This window comes from Pagrus major, chromosome 24, assembly GCF_040436345.1.
Source record: "Pagrus major chromosome 24, Pma_NU_1.0".
NCBI lineage: Eukaryota > Metazoa > Chordata > Actinopteri > Spariformes > Sparidae > Pagrus > Pagrus major.
In genome coordinates, this window is record NC_133238.1 from 14,451,609 (window position 1) to 14,476,827 (window position 25,219).

The following is a 25,219-nucleotide window of genomic DNA, read 5'->3' on the forward strand; positions in this document are numbered from 1 at the left end:
GTGCTAACAGCTGATCCAGCTGACTTTATAATACTTTCCACCAGCTCCTCTGTGAACTCCTCCTTTAATTAACGGGGACATTAAAGGTGCAGTCCGTGTGTTTCTTCTGCCGACGTCGGCGACTTTAAAGCTGCAGGTCGACATTCAGCGTGTGTGTGTGTGTGTTCTAGAGAAAAACAGCTGTGTTTTGGAAGCTGAATGGGATGTTTCAGCCTGCCCCGACAGGCCGGCAGTGATCACACACACACACACACACACACACACACAGTTGCACGTGTCAAACCTCAGCGTGCCTCCTGACCCAAAACTTCCACTTTTGCCACAAAGACTCAGCTTCAGCCCGGAGTGTCTGCGGAGCGCCGCCTCCAGTACTACAAGTAGAAGTACTAGTACACGCAGTAACCATGGCAACGGGAAGAAAGGAAGGAAGGAGGCCACTTTAATCTGAAAAATACTCAATCTGGTCAACACCTCTGTTAATCTCTCTCTCTCTCTCTGTGCTCAAAGTAAAGCTCGCTCGACCATCTTTCTTTAGACACACACACACACACACACACACACACACACACACACAGAAGAAAAGGTTAGGGAGATAACAGCGTGTGTGTGTGTGTGTGTGTGTGTGTGTGTTAACAGAGTCCTGACAGCTAGCGGACAATATGACCTACATCTGAGCGCACACACACACACACACACACACACACAAACACACGCACACACGCACACACACACACACACACAAACACACACACACACACACACACACTTTTCTCTGCAGCATTTCTACATTTTAAAACTTCTCCATTCATCCTCGTCCTCCCTCTCTCTCGACCACTCTCTCTCTCACTCGCTCACCTTTAGCGCAGAGCATGTCGTCCTCGCTCGCCCGATGTCGCTCGACGTGTCTGTGTGTGTGTGTGTGAAAGTGAATCTCAGCAGCAAAGACTGAAAGTTCACACACAGATCTCTCTCTCTCTCCCTCTGCCTCGCTCTACCACAATAAAAGCCCCCTCCCTCCTCTCTCTCTCTCCTATCAAACCAAAGCTCGCTCGACCCTGACTCCCTCTCCCTTCAGTGGAAGAAGTAATCGAATACTTCAGTAAAAGTAGCAAAACTACACTCACTGCAAGTATTCTCACTAGTAACTAAAGTAATCAAATAAATGTAGTGGAGTAGAAGTGTAAAGTAACATAAAATGGAAGTACTCGAGTAAGGCACCTTGAATTTGTACTGTTACAGTACTTGATTAAAAGTACTTAGTTACTTTACAGATTACATGCTGCCTGAGAGCCAAAGCAACATAGTTTTAAATGAATTCATGGTCATCTCCCCCAGCAGCCAATTAGAGGGCTGCATGATTAAAGTCAAACACACCTGGACGATGATGTCACGCCGAAATGGCTGATGGGGGATGTAGTCATCTCTTCCCTCCACAGCAGGTGTGTGCTTCAGACAGAAATAGCTTCATTAATCACCTTAGAGTGGCCTGGATACACACACACACACACACACACACACACACACACACACACACACACACACACAGTTTAACCCAGTTACTCAGCAGCACATGATTCATCTATAAAACAAACTACAGATTTCATTTGTAGTTCTTCAGGTATCTGGTTCAGAAACAAACCAACAGCAGCTTTAAAATCTCTAAATGTTGTATTAATTTTACATATGAGTCATAACATAAACTGTGTGTGACGTGTATTAGTCACATCGGGTCATTTATTGTATTAATACTGACGCTGTAGATGAATTTATCTCCATTTAATCTGAGAAATCACTGAATTTGTTGCAGAGCTAAGATCTCGCGGTAGTTGAGATTGGGACGAGAGCTTGGTTAGCGGAATTGTTGTGATTGGTCAGGCGCCAGGCGGCTGAAGCGAGCGGGTTGGCTGTGCCGGAGGTAAACAGGAAGTGAGCGTCGGTGGCCGAGCGGGCCGGAGCTGGTCGGTGAGTTCCGTTCAAACGCGATGATTTAATAAAGTTTAAATTCATCTGCGGAGTTTTTGACCCGCCTGTTCAGGCTGAGGAGCCTTAAAACACATAAACACCCCCGGCTGCGGAGGCAGGTTCGCTGACTTTACACCATTTAATTGTGTTTTAAGCGCGTTAGCCTGTGAGTTAGCGTGTTAGCTTCGATCCGCTCGTCCCTTGTTTCAAAGCGCGGGTCGCAGCCGGGCGTCTGAACTGGTATTACATTACTGCGATAGCAGAACAATCAGTTATACGGTGGACTTTATGTAGAGATGAGTCTCCGCTCTGAACGAGTCCTAAAGTCTTCACTATTTAATTGTGTTCGTTAAAATTGCGGAAATATAAATGGAGTCTGGTGTAACGTTTTTTCTTGGATTAACAGAAGCTGAAAATAAAGCTTACGTAAGAAATAAAGTTCAGGTAACAGTCTCAATATCCAAAGAAGGGCTGTTACTAACAAAGACTATCATTATATTTTATTTTTCAAACAACCACTTAGTCTATAAAATATCTGAAAGTAGAGATAAATGCTCGCACCACTCTTCATGGCCAGAAATACTGTTTTAGTGATACTGTATTTTCTTGAATAAACTCAAAGATTCAAGGATCTTTATTTGTCACATGAACAGAATTACACAGTTAATGTGCAGGAGTAAATATTAAGAATAAAAACAAAACATAGATAAGATGGAACAAACTAAAGCACCAGTCTCCAGAATCCACCAGTATTTAAAAGTGACCTTGTGCAGTTTATTCCCAGAGTGTCTGAGTTTAATGTACATTTCCACACAATGTACAATTGACTAAATGTTGTTTTCCACTGTGTTGTTCTGGGTTTCTCATCCAAAGTGTTATTGTCCTTTTTCAGTCACGGCGGCTGCCACGACATAGCGATAGCCACATTTGAAGCAGCATACGCGAGCGTGCAAGTCTCTGAATTTTCCTGCTCACAGTTGAAGGTGAACTCGAGGATCATGGCACCCAGGCGGAAATTTGATTTTGAGTTCAAAGAGAGAGTTTTGCAGTACGCGGAGCAAAACTCCGGAGAGAAAACAGCGAGGCACTTTAACATCGACTCCAAAAGAATCCGATACTGGAGGAAACAGAAGGAGGAGCTGCTGCTGGCGGACAGAGGGAGAGCGAGGCTCACCGGAGGAGGGAGGAAGAAAGTCAGCGTGGAGCTGGAGAGGAAGCTCTCGGAGTGGATCAACTCAATGCGGCAAAAACAGAACAGAGTGTCACGAAACATGATCAAGAAGAAAGCGCTGGAGCTCTACCCTTCAGTGAGCGACGGGGGCAAGACGTTTGTGGCGAGCACCGGCTGGCTACAAAGATTCCTCCAGCGTAACCCGCTCACTCAGAGAGATCCCGCCCCCTCGACCCAGAAACAGCCCGATCAGCTCACAAACAAACTCGTTAACTTTGTTGCCGACGTCGGGAAGACCATCAGTGCCAAAAGGATCCGAGAGAAAAACATCATCGCGATGGACGAGACTGCAGTTTGGTTCGACATCGTGACGCCAGGTGACACGGCAGGTGAGAAAAGTGACGCTCCGAAGGGGGAGGGACCCAAGCAGAGCCACTTCACCGCCGTCCTCGCCGCCAAGGCCGACGGCACCAAACTGGAGCCCTTCATCGTCTTCAGAGGAGCAGCTGATGAGGTGAAGACGCTGCAGCAGCGGACGTCCGACGCCGTCATCGTCTCATCTGTGAACGGTTTGATGAACGATGTTCTCACCGGTGATTGGCTGCAGTACGTGGTGGGAAAAACAAAGTCACCGCAGCTCCTGGTGTGGGACTTGTACCGCAGCCACATCAGCGACGCCACCAAAGCTGAACTGAAACGTGGCTACAACATCACAGCAGCGCTGATCCCAGGGGGCTGCCCCAGATACATCCAGGCTGCTGACGTGATGTGGAACCAGCCTTTCAAGCAGAGCCTGCAGGACGCCTACGATCAGTGGGTGGCGGGGGACGCCGATAAGGAATACACAGCCAGAGGATACTTAAAGGTCCCCGCCCACCGCCTGCTGGTGGACTGGGTGGTCGCGGCCTGGGACAAACTGGATGTGGAACTAATCAGAAAATCTTTTAAAGTCTGTGGACTGTCGGTGAAACCTGACGGCAGCGAAGACGACCTCATCGGCTGCTTCAGGGAGGGACAACCCTGCGCCGCCGGGCGGAAGGCGCTCGCCAAACTCCGAGAGGAGTCAGGACGACAGAGACGAAGCAGCCAAAGAGGAGGAAGACGATTAAGACAATAAACTTGTTCTTGATGATGAGGAGGAGGCTGAATCAGGAACAGTTCACCATCATCTCCTCCTGACTTTATATCATCAGGAGGAGACGATGACTGAGCCTGACTTTATATCATCAGGAGGAGATGATGGCTGAGCCTGACTTTATATCATCAGGAGGAGATGATGGCTGAGCCTGACTTTATATCATCAGGAGGAGATGATGGCTGAGCCTGACTTTATATCATCAGGAGGAGATGATGGCTGAGCCTGACTTTATATCATCAGGAGGAGATGATGGCTGAGCCTGACTTTATATCATCAGGAGGAGATGATGACTGAGCCTGACTTTATATCATCAGGAGGAGATGATGACTGAGCCTGATGATGAGTGGAGAACCAGACGACTTCCTGGTTTAAACATTTAAGATTAACTGTAATTATCTGTGTTTATTATGTTCATTATGTCAAAGTCGTCTGTTAGCATGCTAACCAGTTAGCTCTGGCCTGTGCTGTCTTGTAACACCACTCTAAGCTCCCAGTCTGGATTGCTAACTGCACAGCTAACTAGCTAATGGCAGCTGCAGTTAGCGGTTACTCTGCTGCGTCCTCTGGACAGTCCCTGCATGTTGCACTTTGAACACCAGAGATGAGGCCTCGAGTCGACTGCAGTCACCGTGTTGAAGACTTGAGACTCGTATGTTTATTTTTGTAGTCTGTCGATGTTTCACTGAGGAGGAAATGAATTTTACTCAGAAGAAATTAAGAAATAAATCAGCTTTTATAAAGTTATTTCTTTTTTGTTTGATGGCTTTTCACAGAATATCAATATTGAAAACACAATTCATGGTCAAACTTTTTAAACAGGCTAGAAAAATCAGCCAATGACATCGTTAGACAGCTACTGATGTCTCGTCTCTGCTCAGGACTTGAAGAAGACGAAATGAGTTTGGACTTTTGTCAGACTTGGATCAGATGACTTGAGTCACGTTTCTGCTCAACACTAATAAACCTGATTGTATTTGTGGATTTAGTTTAAAATGATACGATATCCACAGTCGATAGTGTCGAAACAACAGATGTTGAATCATGTTTTTAACGTCACAGATGTTTATTTATCACATCTTCAGTTTTCTGTACCAACACAAATAAAAAGAGAAAGCGTTTGACTTTCTCTCTTTGCTGTGTTATCAAAAGAAGAACAGACTTTTTCTTTATCACCATCAGAAGATCCAAGTCAGTCGCTGGTTCTGTTTTCTCGCTGTAATGATGTTTTATGACAATCTGCTTCAATAAATGTATTTTCACAGACAAACGGACTCATTAGTGATGTTTAAACTTCATTCTGAAACTCATTTCTACTGCAAATGTTTCACAGTAAAAGAATCGAATAATAATAATAATAATAGCAACAAATAAATAAAAGTATGAAGCTTGTATTGATGCTTCAAATGTCCGTCATTGTATATTTATGGATAAATAGAGAATCAAGTGTATTCAGATACATTAGATGATCTGGTATCTGAAAAAACTTCAGAAACAGTCAGTCAGCGTCACGTTCGCACGAGGCATCGACACGTTTGTCCTTTCATAAAGGTTGTTGCCCACATCTGTGAGCTCCGTCATCATTTCCTGGAACAACTTTGTCATAATAGCGACTGACACTTGTTGTTATTGTGGTTATATAAACATTTACAAAGTGTTTGAGAGGCTGAACACGAGTTTATTGATATGCTGACGTCAACATATCGGCCGATGAACACATTCTTCTTTAATGATCCATCAAATGTTTTCATCAAACAGTAATAACAAAGATAATTAGTAAACTTCACTGAGAACGTAATAATTATAAATTACTAATACAATGTTTTCATATTGTTGCATATCAGGCGACATAGACGTCGTTACGGGTCTGTGATGGACCAACGTCAGGCGGAAATATCGTCCAGCAGGTTTGTTGGTCGTCTCCTTTAAAATGCCAACAAAAGCAGATTGTTTCATCAGATAAACTCAGGCTGTGAATTTGGGAAACGATTACATTGTTTTTTTATATGTATATAAAATTTGACCACACTGATCTTCCTCGAGTTACTGGCCGTGTTTAGATCGGACTGGAATGAGCAGACATGCCGTTGTGAATCGAGCTTCAAGTCCAAAATTAAATATGTAATGATGCATTTTTAAGGCCATAAAGATGCAGCACGTGTTAATAATCAAACGGTTGTACAAAGACATCCAGTAGTTGTCTCAGAGCCGTCTCTCTCACCCCAGCCGGTCGAGGCAGACGCCACTGAGTCCGGTTCTGCTCCAGGTTTCTTCCTGTTAATGGCAGTTTTTTCTCTCCACTGTCACCAGGCGCTGCTCACGTTGGGTCTCTGTAAGTTAATGAATCAAGCAGTTTGTTTCAGACCTGCTCGGTCTGTAAAGTGTCCTGAGACGACTCGTGTTGTGAATTGGCGCTGTACAAATAAAGATCGATGTACAGGCGTATGAAAACAGATGTTTGTTGTTTTTTGAATGCGTTTAACTTTCTCCGTCTCTGTCCCGCCTCTGCAGAAGCAGCCATGTCCGTCCTCATCCAGACTCGTGGTGAAGCGGGTGGTGGCGTGGCGGCTCACCTTCAGTGCCCTCTCTGCGGCCATTACTCCAAGAGTCACGCCCACCAGCTGTCCCACATGGCGGCCTCTCACCCTACCTGCCTGGACGCCGTGGCGGTCGGTCGCCTCGGCAACATCGTGATGTACCAGAGCACGGCCCGGCTGTTCCACTGCTCCGACTGCTTCTACACCAGCCGAGACTTCACCAAACTGTACAAACACATCATCTCCAGACACTGCACCGACGAGAGGGAGGGCGGGGGAGGAGCCGACGACGGCAGCGAGAAGGGGGAGGAGGAGGAGGAGGAGAAAGACGCTCGGAAAAGAAAGAGGAGCAGCGAGGCCGAGGAGGAGGAGGAAGCGGAGGTACACGAGGAAGACGGCGCCCCCCAGAGGCCGGAGTCAGTCAAAGGAGACGTCGAAGGCGATGAGAGCGTGCTGATGTTCGATGGCGCCGGGTACCACTGTCTGATCTGCGGCTGGAAGAACAAGCTGAAAGGTCTGGGCATCAACCACGTGGTGCGGAAACACGACATCCCCAAAGCGTACGCCGCACAGGCCATCAAACGGGACGCCGCCGCCGCCAAGCAGACGGCGAGCAGCGGGGCGGAGGAGGAGGAGGTGGCCGGGCTGAGCGCCGAGCTGCTGAAGGAGGAAATGGAGGCCACGGCCAAGGTGGTCCGCTTCATCTCCAACCGCTTCGTTTGTCTGATCTGTGGCTGGAAGACCAAACTCAAAGGTACCGAGTCACTAAGTTTCACTGGCGATGAACCGATGAGTTGTTTGGTTCAGAAAATGATGACGAATGTCTTGTTGGTTGTTTGTTTACAACCTAATTACAAACCTGTTCTTGTGTGTTACTATTGATATTAAGTTTAAACTCTTTTTGTCGGTTTAACAAACTATAAAGTTGCCAACAACCCAAAATACAAAATACTATATATATAGTATATATATATTTATACACATATATACACACACATATATAAATAAATCCCTCGTAATGTAAGCCAGCAGGTTGTTTTGTTGGTTGGTTGTTTTGTTGGTTGTTTGTTTTGTTGGTTGTTTTGTTGGTTGTTTTATTGGTTGTTTGTCTTGTTGGTTGTTTTGTTGGTTGTTTTGTTGGTTGTTTGTCTTGTTGGTTGTTTTGTTGGTTGGTTGTTTTGTTGGTTGTTTTGTTGTTTGAACACAGTTCTGTTTTTCAGGCCTGGAAATGTTGCATTAATAAATAACTCGTCACACATTGTAATGGGGCTTTAAGTAAATACGAAACAAGAAGCAGATCTTCATATTTTTAAAGTTACAACCTAATTACAAACCTGTTCTTGTGTGTTACTATTGATATTAAGTTTAAACTTTTTTTGTCAGTTTAACAAAGTATAAAGTTGCCAACAACCCAAAATACAAAATACTATATATTTAGTATATATATATTTATACACATATATACACACATGTACATATATAAATAAATCCCTCGTGCTGTAAGCCAGCAGGTTTATCTACATGCTTCTGTCCGACTCGTCTTCCTGCTGCCTATAAGTCACTGGAGTTGTACCTGTGGGTTAACGCCTCCCTGTGTGCGTCCTTGCAGGTTTTGCCATCAGTCACGTGGTGCGTTGCCACGACGTGGAGCGTCCGTACAGCTGTAAGGACTGCAAACGCTCCTTCTTCCTCCCCAGCCGGCTGCAGCAGCACGTCAGCGCCGCCCACCGGCCCGGACGCTACGCCTGCCCCTTCTGCTGCTTCAGGTCGCACTTCCTGGGAGGCTTCAGGAGGCACTGCAGCCGCTGCAACGCCCGGGAGGAGGAGGAGGGGGGAGAGGGAGGAGCACGAGGAGCAGGAGGTGGAGGAGGAGGAGGTGGTGGTGGTGGTGGAGGAGGAGTAGGGGAGGGAGAGGAGGAGGAGGAGAACGAGGAGGAGGGAGAGGAGAGGAGAGTGGGGAGGAAGAGGAGGAGAGCATCGGTGGTGATAAAGGAGGAGGATGAAGAGGATGATGACTGACGAAGACTCCGTCTGTTTCCACGTTACTGTGATTTATGATGAAAACCAGTTTACAGTTAAAATGTTACAGTTGTTGAACAGCAGCGACTCGACAGTGAATAAAGCTCTTTTTTAATACTCTGAATGTTTGATTGTTTCGAAGATGCTTTTATTGTGTTAAATGTCTTGAGAACTTCCTCCCGTGACTGACGCTTCCTCTCAAACTCTTCACACGTTACAAACACAGGACTTCTCATCCCTGAACTTTACGAGCGATTGCTGCTTTCTGTAGTCGTACGTATGTTGCAGGTTATTAAAGTTTTCAGGTGTTTTTAAAATATTGAGCGTGTTCATTTCTTCAGGTGATCACTGGAGACACCTGCAGGCCAGAAGGTTTTCAGGCAGAAAAGTCAAATACAACAGAACAACTGTAGGAGAACAAATGTTATGAAACATGCAAAAGTTTTAAAAGGCAGAAAACATTGATTATTACTGATCAACTTGTTTTAACGAGTGTCCACTGAGAAGTGACGCTCACGAGGAGAAAGTCTCGTTCCTTTTTTAATCTGCTTCCATGAGAGAGTATTTTTATCTCTTAACTCGTCTGCCTTAAAGTTTGGGATCGAGTTTGCTGCACATGCCGAGGAGGAGAAGAAGGAGGAGGAGGAGAAGGAGGAGGATCAGGATCATCTGTCGCTGTGAACACAATGTGATGAGGGAGAAAACCCCAGAAGAAGCAGCAGCGTCCAGTGAGGATCCACGACCACGTCTGCTCACACTTTTCATAACAAAATCTAAAAAGACGACAGTTGGATGATGAAGTTCTGACTTCATCCAGAGTCCAGTTGCCTTCGATACAGAACTTGTAATAAACCAGCTAATGTTAACGTTTGATGTCAGGACAATGAGACGAACTTATCTTGTAGCTGGTGTTCTGTTGGGCCTCAGTTAACCAACATAATGTTTACAGTACAAGCAGGTTATGTTGTTTGTTGTTTGTTTGTTTGTTGGTCTGTAGGATCACACAAACACCACTGAACAGTTAAATAATGTCGTTCTAACTAAAAATGGAGTTTTTATTAAACAGGTTCTGGTTTTATTTGTATTGGTTTTTCAAATGGGTCATTTCTTATCTGAGTTCTTGTATCTGCACTTTGTTTACTGTTGTGAAATGAACAGAACAGGACGACTGCACACATTAGTGCCAACTCACTCTGAAGTGCAGATAAAACAACATCACACACACTTCACATCAGTAAAGAGTGTGTGTGTGTGTGTGTGTGTGTGTGTGTGTACCTGCCTCCTGCAGTGAAGATGACATCATCAGCCCGATCACGTGACAGTAAACAGTCTCTGTGTTTGTTGTTTATTTAGCCAAAACATACAAAACAAACCCACCAGTCACATCAGAGAGCGACACAAGTTTCAGAAAACAAAGTGAAGCACGACACACTCTCCCGCTTCCTCCCGCCAAAATAAAAGCCCAGTTTGTTCTAGACAAATCACACTCTGCCTGCCGTTCAACAAAAAGCTCTGCGCGATTAAAGACTTGACATGATTTATAAATCAGAAGAAAACTCAGCTGTTCAACTCTTTTCCACTGCAGGAAGTTAAAGTAACGACGCGTCTCTGAAGCTGCTGTCACCAACATGACAATCACAAACACTATCCCAGTCTGACATCTTCATTTAACATGCTGGCATGCTAACTGCTAATTAGCTGTCAGAGTCATCAGTTTTGCAGGAACTCTGTCATAAACACAAGAATTGGACAGATCAACACTTTGACCTGATGATGGCGCTACATGAAAGATTCATGAACGTCTTCACACAATTTGATCTGAAATATTTTGAAACTTGTTGAAATGTTTCCGTCCACGTTAGCCGCTCTCACGTTAGCCGCTCTCACGTTAGCCATTAGCACGACTAAACACCTGGATCACATGATTGTGTTTAATTTAAAGTACTCTGAGCAGCGAGCGTCTGCTGTCGTCTCAGGCTGCAGATGGCCAACACAAGCTTGACTGCCTGTAGTCTGCAGGAGAAGACTCAACATGGAGGACGACACCAGCAAACAGCCTGTAAGTTCTGCAGAGTTCAGGCTGCGTGAGGCTTGTTTGGTTCCTGCAGTAGAAAAGATATATAAGATCGTTTAAAGAACCCAGAACCTTCTGACGGAGAGACCCGGCTCTGAGAGACCCACTGCAAGTCTTAACCTCTACCAGAAAATACCCATGTTTTCATGAGGACCGCTCCCGATTGGCCCACGAGTCGACTCAACTCGGCTTTCTCTACATCTACACTGAAAGTCGCAGCAACGCAGTATCGATAATCCTTTCAGCCGAGGAGACGACGTCGCCGTCGCTGTCCGAGCTCATCCAACAGTTTCATATCGTAACAAGAGAAGTTTAAACAAACAAAAAATATTTTCTATAAAACTTCGTTCACATTTTTCTTTCGTTTGACTGACGGCTGGAAGTCGACGCGATTCTGTCCCGTGTGGCTCCGGTTGGTACTACCTGCCCCAGAACCCCCACGCTGTCCGTCAATCATCGATCAGACCTGGATAACTGACAGTCCGTCTGGTTTCCTTGACGACGCTGCAGTGGGGGTGTCGGGGTCGGAGGTCAGATGTGTCGAGGGCACCACGCTCCCTCCAAGGCAGCCATGTTGATTCCTCTCAGGTCGCCGAAGTCGTCGCCGTCTCCGTCGCAGTACTCGCCGTCATCGTCGTGGTCGTCAAAGCGAGTGGTGTAACTGGTCGATGCCTTCTGCTGTAGAGACACCAGACATCGTTTCATCACCTCTCTTCATGCAGGAACAGAAATACACAATCTGGTTTTCATTGTTCGATGAAAGGACCGATTCATTTAGGAAACAACATCTGCAGAAGTTAAACACATGAAGCAGCAACAGTCGTGTCGTAGTGTAACTGTGGTCTTTACCGTCCGGACCACCGGCTCTCTGAAGGGAGGACACACCATGTGGAAGCGAGGGATCGCCACGTGGAAAACTTCCTCTTTATTGGCTACAAGAGACACGACGACATGAGACTGAGCGTCACCGAGCTGAACCTCTGCACAGCTTTTATTAAAGACTCATCGTGACTGTACATATTAATCTGAACATTACATCATCAAGGCTGCTCACCCAGTCTGTGGAAGGTGTAGTGGCCCTCCATGTACTCTGACGGGGTGGAGAAGGTGGTGCAGCTGGCGTACTCGTGCACTTTTCCAGGCGTCATGACCGGAAACTCTCCTGCACACACACACACACACAGATTGAGCAGGTGGTATCAGCCGACCTCAGTGGATCTGTTCAGGTGGTCATGTGATGCGATGCGAGCAGCGTACCGACCACGCCCGGACCCTGAACTTCCTCCACGTTGCCGTCGGAGGTGGTGATTTTCCAGTAGCGGCTGTCGAGCTGACAGGCAGCTTCAGGCGAGGCGCCGCTCGACATCTCTATCCTGAAAACACACGAGGAGCCTCACTGTGAGACGCATATAAAGATGGACGACGGGTCCCAACTTCCTCCCGCGGAACAAAAATGAGGTGGATGTTATTTGAAGAGCGCGTCGCCCGGCCGTACCTGATGCGGTAGGTGAAGAAGAAGTGCGGTGGATGGACGGAGGACAGCTCTGGCAGGAAGGAGGTAGAAACGGAGACGGTGATGTCACCGGTGGTCGCCACGCAACCTTTATCGTGCACATACCTGCAGACAGTCATGAACATGTCGGCCGTTAGACGATCGTTTACAAGGCACAGACTAAAGAGCTGGTACCTGTTCACATGCATTTCTACCTGAAGATCTGGTCTCTGATGATGGGATACTCTCCTGTGACGACGTTGTGGACGTACGTCGTGAACCACTCTAAGAAACAGGAACCTGAACGCACACAGGAAACTTATTATCCTTCACCGTCCTTCTGTCTGACGGATGTAAACAGGAAGTGTGATGTTGTTGTGGAGTCACGCAGCTACAACTTGAGATGGTTTTTAGTCAGAATTTGTTCACATGTTGTCAGATAGCCAAATCAGCTGTTAGCAGTGAGCTCGTGGGTGTACAGACAACTATCACTGGATCACTGTGAGACTGAAGGAAACTTCAGGTCTGCTCTCATATTTATGGAAGTTTAATCTTCAGGAAGTTAAAATCTAAATCTAAAAACATCTGAATGATGACTGAACGGACCTGTGATGAACATGTCGATAGCTGAAGGATCCTGAGCCGTCTGATCCTGAAACACAAAGACAGTCATATGTTTTAATGCACTCCACTTATATTTATTATATTTATTTCATATTCTGCCACAAAACTTCTTTGTCGTTTGAGTCTCTTGTTGTTAAACCATTTGTCCACTGAGCTGCTGCAGAGACGTTGTTCGACTGAAACCTTTCTTTTTTACTTCTTCTCTGAGGGAAATTCATCACTAATTAGTTGGTCTAAATTTTTCAACATGTTTTTCTCTCAGCACTCTTTGTGAGGTTTATTTTGAAAGAACAGGAAGTTTACGTACGGGGCAGGGGTAGAAGCTCTCGAACATCCGGCGCCCCTCCGCCGGCTCCAGAGCCATGTACTGGCTGAGCCCGGTGTGGAAGCAGAAGGTGAGCGGGAGGCAGCGTCTCATCCCCTTCCTCTGCTGGAAACCTCCAGCCGCCGTCTCCACGTCCAGCAGCACCTCCGACCGGTAGTGGTTCGACAGGGACATGCTGCCCATCAGCCTGCCGACAGACAGACAGACAGACAGACAGTTAGACCGAGAGACAGACAGACAGACTGGAGGAGACTCATCGGACTGGTACCGACCCGGGGATCACCAGTTTCTGTCCGTTGTGGATGCGGTACGAGCAGCGGTAGTCGTCTGGAAGTCTGCAGCCGATCTGAGCCTCGATGTCATTCAGCTCCACCTCTGTGGCGCCCTCTGATGAGGAACACAAACATTACAGTGAAGACGCAGGACTCAACAGCTGGAGGACGTCTGTGGTCACTGCCGAGTGACGTCACCTTTGAGCGAGGCGATCATGCGAGGACACCTCTGCTGCAGGAAGCTCTTCAGCTGCTCCCAGGCTCTCTTCAGCACCGGGTAGTACTGCATGTAGCGGCCCAGGTCTCTGTAGTACTGTTTGAACAGACAGTACCAGGACACACCGCTCTGCAGCCGGTCCGCACTGAACACACACACACACACACACACACACACACACACACACACAGGTAAAGCTAATTCACCGGTCACACAACAAGATGACTTTGTCATTCAAAGGTCAAACGATGGAAACGTGATGAAATCAGACATTTTGTAGTCGTCTTGTGTCTCTTTATAGTCTTGTTGATCAAACAGCCTTCAGTCTTCATGCTAAGCTAAGCTAAATTCATCCTGACTCCAGCTCGGAGAGTTTCAAAGAGAAGAAGTGTGTTCTTCACAATGTTGAACTGTCCCTTTAGTCAAAGCACAGTGAACAGTACTCACTCTGTGAGCAGCCAGTGTTTGGAGCAGAGTGTTTTCCACAGCGGGTTGTGTTTGGACAACTCGTTCAACCTCCGGCTCACAAAACTACAACTGGAGAGAGACGGACGTTAATCAGCACATGTGACGACAGACGCACTGACACATCACAAACATCCTCAGCCTGTTTCTGATCCGAACAAACTCAAGACTTTGGACGAAACAGTCCTCGTTCACTAAACCTGACAGATAAACATGAAACTCGACTGATTAGCTGATCAACAGGAAAGTGATCAGCAGATATTTTGATTATTAAATAATCATTCAAAGCCAAACATTTATATTTTATACATTATATATGTATATAAATAATATTGTGCTTTCCTCTGTTCCACATCATTGTAAAACAATAATAATCATATGATGTAATAATGATAATAATAATAATAATAATCTGGTATGTTCTCTTTTATCACTAAAACTATTAATCAGTACATTTACTCAAGTACTTCTATATAACTGCATGTTTGTAGTACTTCAGTACTTGTTTTACTTCACATGATGTGAAAACTTCCTCATCAGTGATTAAAGTCCAGTCTGATGTAACGTTACTTGATGAAATGTAACGATGTTCATGTCCACCGCGCGCTAACAAACGTAAACAAACAGTTAGCAGCTGTTAGCATGATGCTAACTGCACTGCAGCTGTGTGTGACCTCCGTGTTAGCTCGATGCTACATGACAGCTGCTGTGTGTTTGAGCCTGTTCCTGTCCGGAAACATCACCAGCGTCTCTTTCTGCCTCTCTGGTCGGAACTGGCACTAAACAGACAGCTAGCTGAGATGCTAGGCTAACGAGCTGCTAGCTTGTGACGGAGTGAACGTCCCGTTAGCCGACAGACGCTAGCGTGCCAACACTACACTGACAGTAACTTCATCACGTCCCGGATCATTACCGGGACCGGTCCCTGCTGCCTGTCTGTCGCTCACTTTCACTGCTGCCGTTTGTTCGTGTTGTTGTTAGCCGCCTGTTAGCTTAGCAGCAGCCGCTAGCCCGCTGCAGCGTGTTTACTCCCGCTCTTTAACAAACAGACGCTGTTTCCTGTCGGTGTGAGCTCGGTGCTGAGGGCGGACCGGCTCTCAGATACATACTGGATCAGGTCCCTGAAGCCCAGGAAGGATAAGACGTGCAGCAGCGGGTCTGAGGGGAGCTGGTCCATCCGCAACTCCGTGGCAGCTGCCATTGTTAGCGCCGCGTCTTCTTCTGCGGCTTTTAATGGCGTCTGCTAAACAACGCGAGAGCGGAGCAGCGCCCCCTGCGGTGCGCGGGGCGGCGAGCAGCAGCAACACACTGACAAATACACTCTCAGCACCAGGCTCACTGCGCCCTCTGCAGGCTGCCAGGGGACCAGACTGCACAACTACAAGGTCAACATCTCAGACGTGACAGGATGTGCAATTCAAAATAAATATTATATTTATATATTTGTGTCTCTGTGGTTGTTTTGTGAAGATTTCAAAGACCCGTCTCACTGTACGACTGCAGCGTTTTATAAAATTCCCGACACAAACACCATTTTGTTTTGTTTCGGCGGCTCTTGAGCGTCTCGGCCTGTCAGCTGTGAGGTAACGTCTTGTTCCAGGCCGAACCTGAGCGCGAAGAAACCTTTGTGTTCTCATCAGGGAGTCGAACCCTCTCACTGTGAGAGGTCGGCTCACTTCTGTCTTCATGTAAAACTTCTTCCACTACAGGCAGCGTGTTTGTGTCTCGTACCTGATCGAACCCTGCCGACAGACTTTCACCTCCGTATCTGAGAGCAAATATTTGCTCTGCGCTGTGCTGAGTCAGACAGAATCAGTGGAGACTCAAAGGGACTTCAGCGGGTGTTTAACTGCAGTTTACCTTTTACTTTATTTGATTCACTTCATGTTGTTTGAACAGTTTTCCAGGTGTGGGCGGAGGAGAGGGGACAAGATCTGAACCCTGATGTTAACCCGACCTTTGACCCCAGCAGCTGGTCGTTTACACAGCTGACGTCTTTACAAACAGCTGAAGAACAAAAGTTCATACGGTCACTGCCGATCAGTCACAGAGATGCTCTGACTGTCACATTTCTTCAGTGTTATTGTGAGGCCACAAAACAGGAAACAGACCCATTGTCATTCCCTCTGGCGCCACCATCAGGTACAACCAGGAAGGAGCAGAGTATCAACATCTAAAGGCAGATATTAGATATTATAGGCAGCTTAGGCACTTCTCTGTCTATATATGTAGAGATGTGTTGTTGACTTTATTGTGCATTTATTATATTATTGTCTTTTGTATAAGTGTATTCACCTTGTTTGTTTTTATCAGTGAAGACAACTACTAATACAATATCATTAATAAAACACTGAAAAGTACCAAGCAGCCAAAGGCCTAAGGGACAGCTAGATTATCAATACGTTGATCGGAGCTGGGTACAAGCCCCAATCCCAAGATGTATCGCTGATTTAGAGGAACGTGACAAAGAGCAAGAACATCCAGGGGACATGCCGGACCAAGTCTGAACAATAGAGGTCCCCCTGTGTCTGGAGTTGGCTCTGACCCATCGAGGTACGAACTCACGTCTTGTGAGATGGAGCCAAAGACCAGAGGTGCCAAGGCATCAACCTGGGCTTTGAATTCCCCAATCCCAATCAAGCAAGCGTCCATGGGTGATCCAGATCCGATCCATGGAGGTTCACCATGGATCAGACTGGCCTCTGGCTGTCCTGTGGTGTCTGGCATCAGGGCGTTGCCCGTGGATCCTTGAGTCCCATGGGTTGCAATATCTGGCCTCCGTGGACTGGATTTGTTCCAGCTCGTCGTACAGATGCTTGATCACATCGGGATCTGGGGAATTCAGAGGCCAGATCAACACTTTGGCCTCACCTCGGACACCTCCAGATGTCCTGTTTCCATGCCTCGACAGGCCAGAGCCAAGTCCGATCCATGATGGGGACTCCCATGATGCTTGATCAGATTAGGATCTGGGGAAATCAGAGACCAGGTCTTTGTCTTTGGCCCATCTTGCAACCCACAAATCGATCCAGTGGTGCCAGTCACAACAGGACATCTCTAGAGGTCCTATACCATACCCCGACAGATCAGAGCTAAGATCAATCCACACTGGGGCCTCCGTGGATTGGACTTGTTCTGGTGAGTCCCACTGATGCTTGATTGGAGAAATTTGGAGGTCAGGTTTTGCGGTTTGGCAGGGAGCGTTGTTCTGCTGGGGGCACTACTGTCGTCAGGTAATGCCATTGCCATGAGGGAGCGTACTTGGACTGTACTGGTGTTTCGGTGGGCTGGTGTTTCAGAGTACACAATAGCAGTACATGTTGTGTACGTGTACTTGTCCTACATCAGAGAGCTGCAGGCTGTTGGCTGAGTCAAAGTAAACATGTGGAGGATTCACATTAAACATGTCCGACTCATCAGGCCGACTCATACTTTGACCCTTTGGTCAATAATCCCCTGCACAGACAAAGAGAGACAGACTGAGGCAGACTGAAGAGAGGCTCTGCTAGATCTGGTTCTGAGGATCTGCTTGGAGGTCTGGATCATGGTGGAACCATTATTTAAACCAGCCGCTGTTCTACTGCTGTTTCTGCTGCACGGCTGCCTGGCACAACATGGTACCTCCACCTTACTACATGCTTCTTTTTACTGGTGTCGTCGAAGTAGAAGTAGTCTAAAGTACTTCCTACCAGGAGGGAGTTGGACGATAGTTTTGATTGGTCGTATAAAGTGTTAATAATGTACTTAAAAATGATATACATTGTGTACAAATATATGCAGCTCAAAGTATTTTACAGCCACCGTACACAGAATCAAATTAAATCAGTCAAAAGAAGTTTAAGATGTAGAAATATATAAAAGTATTTGTTGGTAAATGTGTAGTACTTTGTGCATCAGTGTTACTGCAGCTTCGTCTCTTTTCTTAAAACATCAGAAAAAACCTTAAAACCACTGATGGAATGTAACTAAGTACATTTACTCAAGTAAAACTTAGAGGTACTTGTACTTGAGTATTAACATTTTCTGCTACTTTATACTTCCAGGGATGGATCAGTTACTTTACTGATACTTTTGATACTTGAGTACATTTAACATCAGATACGTTAAGACTTTTACTTGAGTATGACTTCTGGGTACTTTTTACAACACTGTCAGTTCATCACAAACATTCAACATCAACACATCTGGATATACGTTGTTTTCACTGGACAGGAAGGTAATCTGAAAAGTAACTAGTAACTAAAGCTGTCAGACAAATGTAGTGGAGTAAAATAATCAGCTAATAATAATCAGCTGACTCACAGTATACAGTATATGTACGTTACTTTACTGATACTTTTAATACTTGAGTACATTTAACATCAGATACTTTAAGACTTTTACTCGAGTACTGTTCATATGGATGACTTCACTTTTACCAAAGTAACATTTAACAACATTTTGCTGATGATGCTGTACTTTTTCTATGCAGGACTTTTACTTGTACAGTAATAGAGTATTTTTAAATAGCAATATTACTGCTGTTACTGACAGGTAACTTCATTGTTCCTTCATGACGGTTTTAATGTTCCGTTCTTGTTTAAAATAATCAGAGAGGTGATTGTAATATTTAGCCGGCCCTCGCTGACTTGAACAGAATAATAGAAACGCGCTGTTAAAAGACCGTAAAACGTCTTTGAAACCTGCAGGAAACGGTGATCTAGATGTTTCTGTCTGTAGTTTTCCTCAACAGCCACGTGGCCTCGCAGGTGCTGGTCAGGAACCGTCGAGCCAATCAGCTGTTTGAGGAGGTGAAACCAGGTGACTTATCTCTGACGCTCTTCTTTACTCAGCGTTGTGTTATTTGTACTTTGTGTTACTTTTTCGGCTTCTGGCCTCTAAAATGAAGCAATTTTTGACAAAAAGTTTGACAAAACAATGATTATTTGAGTCTTTGAAGTCCCCTTCAATATATCATGTGACACTGACAGTTGTCGACACTCTTTTATTAAAATCCTTCACTTTTAAGTACAATTTTGAGGTTCTTGTACTTTACTTTGGTATTTCATATGTTTCAGGGGTAAAGATTGTGTTTTTTATTTTGCTAAATTTCTTTTAAAGCTTCAGTTACTTTGTAGATTTTCATTATTAATACAAAATTAATTAAAAATGTATGTAACTTATAAATGATGCATAATTACATCTAGCTAGTTGTATGTAAAGTAATAAGTGATGAGTACTGAAGAGTAATTCCTCCCTCTAAGTCAAATATAAGTGTGTTTAATTCATGTGATTAATGATTGTGTATTATTATCATGATTATTAATATTATTATTAATGTGCAGGGAACCTGGAGCGAGAGTGTGTGGAAGAAATCTGTGACCATGAAGAAGCCAGAGAGGTGTTTGAACAGACGGACAAAACAGTACGACTCAGTTCTGATTTCATTCACTCTACTGTCCAATAATCTGAGTACAAGTACTGCAGTAGTAGAAGTACAAGTTACTGCAGTAGTAGAAGTAGAAGTACTGCAATCTAACCAGGAAACTCTCTCTCCTCTCTACAGGAGACCTTCTGGAACAAATACCTGGGTGAGTACGACTGCAGAGAAGATCAGGTTCATCCTCCCTGTTTTCTGTGAAGTCAAGTTTGATCAGATGTTTGCTGCAAACATGGACAAAGTCCACACACACACACACACACACACACACACACACACACACACACACACACAATCCTGAGTACACAAACATCTATTGACCCGTCTGTCTGTCTGTCTCTCAGACTGTAAAGGAACTCAGATGACTAGAACTCAAGATAACATCGCCATCATCAGACAGTGTTTAGAAGGTAAACATGAACAGAACAATGTGAAAAAGTTCATCTTATAAGAAACACATGTCCACTGACACAGTGTGAGTGTGTGTGTGTGTGTGTGTGTGAGTGTGTGTGTGTGTGTGTGTGTGTGTGTGTGTGTGTGCGTGTGTGTGTGTGTGCAGGTCAGTGTATTGCTGGTACAGGAGTAAACTATGCAGGAAACGTCAACATCACAGAATCAGGCATCCAGTGTCAATACTGGAGCAGCAGCTTCCCACATCCCATAATAAGGTAACTACCCAACTAACTGTATTCACTAACTAACATCTTAACTAGCTAACTATGTTAACTATACTAACTCTGCTCACCTGTCTGCTCACCTGTCTGTCTGCTCACCTGTCTCTGCTCACCTGTCTGTCTGTTCACCTGTCTCTGCTCACCTGTCTGTCTGTTCACCTGTCTGTCTGCACACCTGTCTGTCTGTTCACCTGTCTGTCTGCTCACCTGTCTGTCTTCACACCTGTCTGTGTGCTCACCTGTCTGTCTTCTCACCTGTCTGTCTGCACACCTGTCTGTGTGCTCACCTGCCTGTCTGTTCACCTGTCTGTCTGCTCACCTGTCTGTCTGCACACCTGTCTGCTCACCTGTCTGCTCACCTGTCTGCTCACCTGTCTGTCTGCACACCTGTCTGCTCACCTGTCTGTCTGCTCACCTGTCTGTCTGCACACCTGTCTGCTCACCTGTCTGTCTGCTCACCTGTCTGTCTGCTCACCTGTCTGCTCACCTGTCTGTCTGCTCACCTGTCTCTGCTCACCTGTCTGTCTGCTCACCTGTCTGTCTTCTCACCTGTCTGTCTGCTCACCTGTCTCTGCTCACCTGTCTCTGCTCACCTGTCTGTCTGTTCACCTGTCTGTCTTCTCACCTGTCTGTCTGTTCACCTGTCTGTCTTCTCACCTGTCTGTCTGCTCACCTGTCTGTCTGCTCACCTGTCTGTCTGTTCACCTGTCTGACTGCACACCTGTCTGCTCACCTGTCTGTCTGCTCACCTGTCTCTGCTCACCTGTCTCTGCTCACCTGTCTGTCTGCTCACCTGTCTGTCTGCACACCTGTCTGCTCACCTGTCTGTCTGCTCACCTGTCTGCTCACCTGTCTGCTCACCTGTCTGTCTGCACACCTGTCTGCTCACCTGTCTGTCTGCTCACCTGTCTGCTCACCTGTCTGTCTGCTCACCTGTCTGTCTGCCCACCTGTCTGTCTGTCTGCAGGGAGTTTAACGCGTCAGAACCGAACAGCATCCTGCACGAGAACTTCTGTCGTAACCCTGACAACCATGCGGACGGACCCTGGTGTTACACCAAAAACCCGGTGATTGCGAAGCAGAAATGCAGCGTCCCCAAATGTGGTGAGTATCTGCGAGTACTACTAACGTCATACTGAAGTACTACAACTACACGACATATTGTAAATATACACGTACAAAACCCGCCCACTTTCTCAGGTGAGCCTTTCGTCCCGACCACCGTGGCCCCCGAACCAGTCAGAACCGGCGAGTGTTTACCAAACTACGGTATAGACTACGTCGGCGACCTGGCCGTGACCCTGGGAGGTCACACCTGTCTGCTGTGGTCATCACCGGCGGCAACGGCCCTCAGTCGAGGCAAAGAGTTCATCCCCGAGGTCAGCCTGCCCGGCAACAAGTGCCGTAACCCTGACAACGACCCCGAAGGCCCCTGGTGCTACGTGGAGGTTAACGGAAACGTGACCGTCGACTACTGTGACCTCCAGCTGTGTGGTGAATATACCTGTCTGTCTGCACCTGTCTGTCTGCACCTGTGTGGTGAATATACCTGTCTGTCTGCACCTGTCTGTCTGCAGCTGTCTGTCTGCACCTGTCTGTCTGCAGCTGTGTGGTGAATATACCTGTCTGTCTGCACCTGTCTGTCTGCACCTGTGTGGTGGATATACAGAACACCTGTCTGTCTGCACCTGTGTGGTGACTATACCTGTCTGTCTGCACCTGTCTGTCTGCACCTGTGTGGTGAATATACCTGTCTGTCTGCACCTGTCTGTCTGCACCTGTGTGGTGAATATACCTGTCTGTCTGCACCTGTCTGTCTGCACCTGTCTGTCTGCAGCTGTGTGGTGAATATACCTGTCTGTCTGCACCTGTCTGTCTGCACCTGTGTGGTGAATATACCTGTCTGTCTGCACCTGTCTGTCTGCACCTGTCTGTCTGCAGCTGTGTGGTGAATATACCTGTCTGTCTGCACCTGTCTGTCTGCACCTGTGTGGTGAATATACCTGTCTGTCTGCACCTGTCTGTCTGCACCTGTCTGTCTGCAGCTGTGTGGTGAATATACCTGTCTGTCTGCACCTGTCTGTCTGCACCTGTGTGGTGAATTTACCTGTCTGTCTGCACCTGTCTGTCTGCACCTGTGTGGTGAATATACAGAACACCTGTCTGTCTGCACCTGTGTGGTGAATATACCTGTCTCTCTCCACCTGTCTGTCTGAACCTGTCTGTCTCTCTCCACCTGTCTCTCTCTCTCCACCTGTCTGTCTGCACCTGTCTGTCTGCACCTGTGTGGTGAATATACCTGTCTGTCTACACCTGTCTGTCTGCACCTGTGTGGTGAATATACCTGTCTGTCTACACCTGTCTGTCTGCACCTGTGTGGTGAATATACCTGTCTGTCTGCACCTGTCTGTCTCTGCATCTGTCCGTCTCTCTCCACCTGTCTCTCTTTCTCTACCTGTCTGTCTGAACCTGTCTCTCTCTCTCCACCTGTCCATCTCTCTCCACCTGTCTGTCTGAACCTGTCCATCTCTCTACACCTGTCTGTCTGCACCTGTGTGGTGAATATACCTGTCTGTCTACACCTGTCTGTCTGCACCTGTGTGGTGAATATACCTGTCTGTCTGCACCTGTCTGTCTCTGCATCTGTCCGTCTCTCTCCACCTGTCTCTCTTTCTCTACCTGTCTGTCTGAACCTGTCTCTCTCTCTCCACCTGTCCATCTCTCTCCACCTGTCTGTGTGAACCTGTCCATCTCTCTCCACCTGTCTGTCCCTCAGAGGACTCGTTGGTTGATGACATGACCACAGAGACTGAAGGCAGGGAGCGCTCCGTCTTGGGGCCGACCAAGAAAATATTTTTCAATCCTCGCACATTTGGACAGGGAGAGGCGGGTGAGTAGTCCTTCAGCAGGTGATCCAGCGCCGACCGGTGCATCGACCCGTTTATCGACTCATTAACTGGCTGCTTGTGTCGCAGAGTGTGGACAGCGGCCCTTGTTTGAAAAGCTGAGCAAAACGGACAGGAAGGAGGAGGAGCTGCTGGAGTCGTATAGAGAAGGTCGTATCGTTGGGGGCGACGACGCCGAGGTGGCCTCTGCACCATGGTAACCACAAAGAAAACAATAACCTGTAACCATGGTAACCATATTATACAAACAAGAGCATCAGTAGAATGATAGAAAGTTGCTGTATGAAGTGAAGATGTTTGTGTTTGCAGGCAGGTGATGCTCTACAAGCGCTCCCCTCAGGAGCTGCTGTGTGGAGCCAGTCTGATCAGTGATCAATGGATCCTCACTGCAGCTCACTGCATCCTCTACCCGCCCTGGAACAAGAACTTCACCACCAGCGACATCCTGGTCCGTCTGGGAAAACACGACAGGGCCCAGTAAGATTTCCTGAATGCATGTGTGAACAGACTAAAGTCGTTTCTTAGAACAGGACTGATGAGAATATTGACGACACTGTCCAGGTTTGAGCGTGGCATCGAGAAGATCGTCGCAATCGATGAAATCATCGTCCACCCAAAGTACAACTGGAAGGAAAATCTGAACCGTGACATCGCTCTGCTGCACATGAGACGGCCGGTCACATTCACAAATGAGATCTTTCCCGTCTGCCTGCCCAGCAAGAAGATCGCCAGGACGTAAGACGAACACAAACATCTTCTGAGTCAGCTGTTGATAAACCTTGTAGTTCCTGAATGTGCTCTGTGAGTGGTCTGAAGGAGGTTTTCTCCCACAGCATGCTGACTGAAGGCTTTAAGGGTCGAGTGACCGGCTGGGGGAACCTGAAGGAAACCTGGAACCCAGCAGCAAGAAATTTACCCAAAGTCCTCCAGCAAATCCATCTACCAATCGTGGATGAGCAAATCTGCCGCAGCTCCACAGCAGTCAGGATCACAGACAACATGTTCTGCGCTGGTAACATTTTCATTTCTATTTACTTAAGAGAAAACAAGTAAACCAGACGGCTTTGTGGTTGTTCTGAGTTGTAATTTCATGGTCAGCATGACGGTAAACTCTTGTTAATGAGTCTCCAAACTGTGTTCGTCACAGGTTATAAACCAGAAGATGCCAAACGTGGCGACGCCTGCGAAGGAGACAGCGGCGGACCATTTGTGATGAAGGTCAGAATCACTGATCACAGTCAGTGAACAAACGTGTAATAACTGGTGATGTCGCTGTTTAATTAAACTGTTCATTAATGTATTTGTTAACGAGTTCAACTCCTCATGTGGGCAAACATAAGCAGAGGCTCCTCTTCTGCTTGTCCGGGGTCAGGTCATGGTGGGAGCAGGCTAAGCAGGGTCAGACCTGTCTCCCCAGCAAGAAGTGAGTTCTGGGTCAACCCGGGTTCTCCTCCCAGCTGGTTGTGCCCAGAAACCCTCCAAACGGAGGCTGTGAAGTCTGACAGAAGAACTTCTTCATAATGTGTGTTGTAAATGTTGTCTGTGCAGTACCCAGCAGAGAATCGCTGGTATCAGCTGGGGATCGTGTCGTGGGGTGAAGGCTGCGACCGGGATGGAAAGTACGGCTTCTACACTCACGTGTTCAGGATGAGCAGGTGGATGAGGAAAGTTATCGCAAACGCAGGAAAAGACGATGGCGACGACTAAACACACTTCCTGTTCTGCCTGTCAAGCAAGATGTTGCTAATAAAGTTTGTTCACGTCCTAACAGGCTGTTTTGTTGTGTGTGACAAATAAACCCAGTTGTGATCATTGACTATAAACAAAACCCGTGCAGAAGTTCCTTTAACCTGCATTCCATCTGAAGCAAACCAAGTGCTGGTTCTGGGCCGGTGCCAGTGCTGGTTCAGAGTTGGTTCAACTTGTG

General features: G+C 46.6%; 3 protein-coding genes and 2 long non-coding RNA genes across 9 annotated transcripts; 2 read left to right on the forward strand and 3 right to left on the reverse strand.

The window, feature by feature from the left end:
- Nucleotides 1–1,841: 1,841 nt before the first annotated feature.
- Nucleotides 1,842–9,777, forward strand: LOC140992367 (uncharacterized). Of its 2 annotated transcripts, XM_073462682.1 has the most exons (3): nucleotides 1,842–1,962; nucleotides 6,780–7,559; nucleotides 8,415–9,777. In XM_073462682.1, exons 2-3 carry the CDS (start codon nucleotides 6,788–6,790, stop codon nucleotides 8,822–8,824), a joined length of 1,182 nt encoding a protein of 393 aa, XP_073318783.1. In that variant the 5' UTR covers nucleotides 1,842–1,962; nucleotides 6,780–6,787; the 3' UTR covers nucleotides 8,825–9,777. The 2 variants fall into 2 exon arrangements, with proteins under 2 accessions (XP_073318783.1, XP_073318782.1); XM_073462681.1 differs by lacking the exon at nucleotides 1,842–1,962 and having other exon boundaries at nucleotides 6,605–7,559.
- Nucleotides 9,778–10,155: 378 nt separating this feature from the next.
- fbxo3 (F-box protein 3) lies at nucleotides 10,156–15,978 on the reverse strand. 3 transcript variants are annotated; one of them, XM_073462678.1, is made up of 12 exons: nucleotides 15,403–15,978; nucleotides 14,276–14,365; nucleotides 13,810–13,973; nucleotides 13,612–13,726; nucleotides 13,322–13,526; nucleotides 12,997–13,042; nucleotides 12,606–12,690; nucleotides 12,394–12,516; nucleotides 12,156–12,271; nucleotides 11,953–12,060; nucleotides 11,748–11,830; nucleotides 10,156–11,576 (listed from the first exon to the last, which is right to left on the reverse strand). In XM_073462678.1, exons 1-12 carry the CDS (start codon nucleotides 15,492–15,494, stop codon nucleotides 11,430–11,432), a joined length of 1,374 nt encoding a protein of 457 aa, XP_073318779.1. In that variant the 5' UTR covers nucleotides 15,495–15,978; the 3' UTR covers nucleotides 10,156–11,429. The 3 variants fall into 3 exon arrangements, with proteins under 3 accessions (XP_073318779.1, XP_073318780.1, XP_073318781.1); XM_073462679.1 differs by having other exon boundaries at nucleotides 10,156–11,573; nucleotides 15,403–15,571; XM_073462680.1 differs by having other exon boundaries at nucleotides 15,241–15,513.
- Nucleotides 15,979–16,451: 473 nt separating this feature from the next.
- On the forward strand, nucleotides 16,452–25,060 carry f2 (coagulation factor II (thrombin)). The gene is made up of 16 exons (XM_073462677.1): nucleotides 16,452–16,472; nucleotides 17,758–17,910; nucleotides 19,013–19,093; nucleotides 19,618–19,697; nucleotides 19,839–19,863; nucleotides 20,057–20,122; nucleotides 20,272–20,380; nucleotides 21,354–21,490; nucleotides 21,587–21,880; nucleotides 23,163–23,276; nucleotides 23,362–23,488; nucleotides 23,602–23,769; nucleotides 23,854–24,027; nucleotides 24,126–24,304; nucleotides 24,440–24,510; nucleotides 24,841–25,060. Exons 2-16 carry the CDS (start codon nucleotides 17,838–17,840, stop codon nucleotides 24,997–24,999), a joined length of 1,857 nt encoding a protein of 618 aa, XP_073318778.1. The 5' UTR covers nucleotides 16,452–16,472; nucleotides 17,758–17,837; the 3' UTR covers nucleotides 25,000–25,060.
- On the reverse strand, nucleotides 21,808–22,150 carry LOC140992368 (uncharacterized). The gene is made up of 3 exons (XR_012178031.1): nucleotides 22,092–22,150; nucleotides 21,936–22,036; nucleotides 21,808–21,904 (listed from the first exon to the last, which is right to left on the reverse strand). It is a non-coding gene; the product is annotated as an uncharacterized lncRNA (long non-coding RNA).
- On the reverse strand, nucleotides 22,421–22,865 carry LOC140992369 (uncharacterized). 2 transcript variants are annotated; one of them, XR_012178033.1, is made up of 4 exons: nucleotides 22,776–22,865; nucleotides 22,641–22,744; nucleotides 22,546–22,576; nucleotides 22,421–22,448 (listed from the first exon to the last, which is right to left on the reverse strand). It is a non-coding gene; the product is annotated as an uncharacterized lncRNA (long non-coding RNA). The 2 variants fall into 2 exon arrangements; XR_012178032.1 differs by lacking the exon at nucleotides 22,421–22,448 and having other exon boundaries at nucleotides 22,504–22,576.
- Nucleotides 25,061–25,219: the final 159 nt, after the last annotated feature.

Excerpts from the sequence above, each read along its gene's own strand:
- LOC140992367 (XM_073462681.1), top strand. The coding sequence starts at position 6,701 with ATGTACAGGCGTATGAAAACAGATGTTTGTTGTTTTTTGAATGCGTTT. Across the intron at positions 7,560-8,414 it reads CTGGAAGACCAAACTCAAAG|GTTTTGCCATCAGTCACGTG; the intron begins GTACCGAGTCAC and ends GCGTCCTTGCAG.
- fbxo3 (XM_073462678.1), bottom strand. The coding sequence starts at position 15,494 with ATGGCAGCTGCCACGGAGTTGCGGATGGACCAGCTCCCCTCAGACCCG. Across the intron at positions 14,366-15,402 it reads GGCTTCAGGGACCTGATCCA|TTGTAGTTTTGTGAGCCGGA; the intron begins GTATGTATCTGA and ends GTCTCTCTCCAG. Across the intron at positions 12,272-12,393 it reads TTCTTCACCTACCGCATCAG|GATAGAGATGTCGAGCGGCG; the intron begins GTACGGCCGGGC and ends GTGTGTTTTCAG.
- f2 (XM_073462677.1), top strand. The coding sequence starts at position 17,838 with ATGGTGGAACCATTATTTAAACCAGCCGCTGTTCTACTGCTGTTTCTG. Across the intron at positions 20,381-21,353 it reads TTCCCACATCCCATAATAAG|GGAGTTTAACGCGTCAGAAC; the intron begins GTAACTACCCAA and ends GTCTGTCTGCAG. Across the intron at positions 24,028-24,125 it reads AGCAAGAAGATCGCCAGGAC|CATGCTGACTGAAGGCTTTA; the intron begins GTAAGACGAACA and ends TTTCTCCCACAG.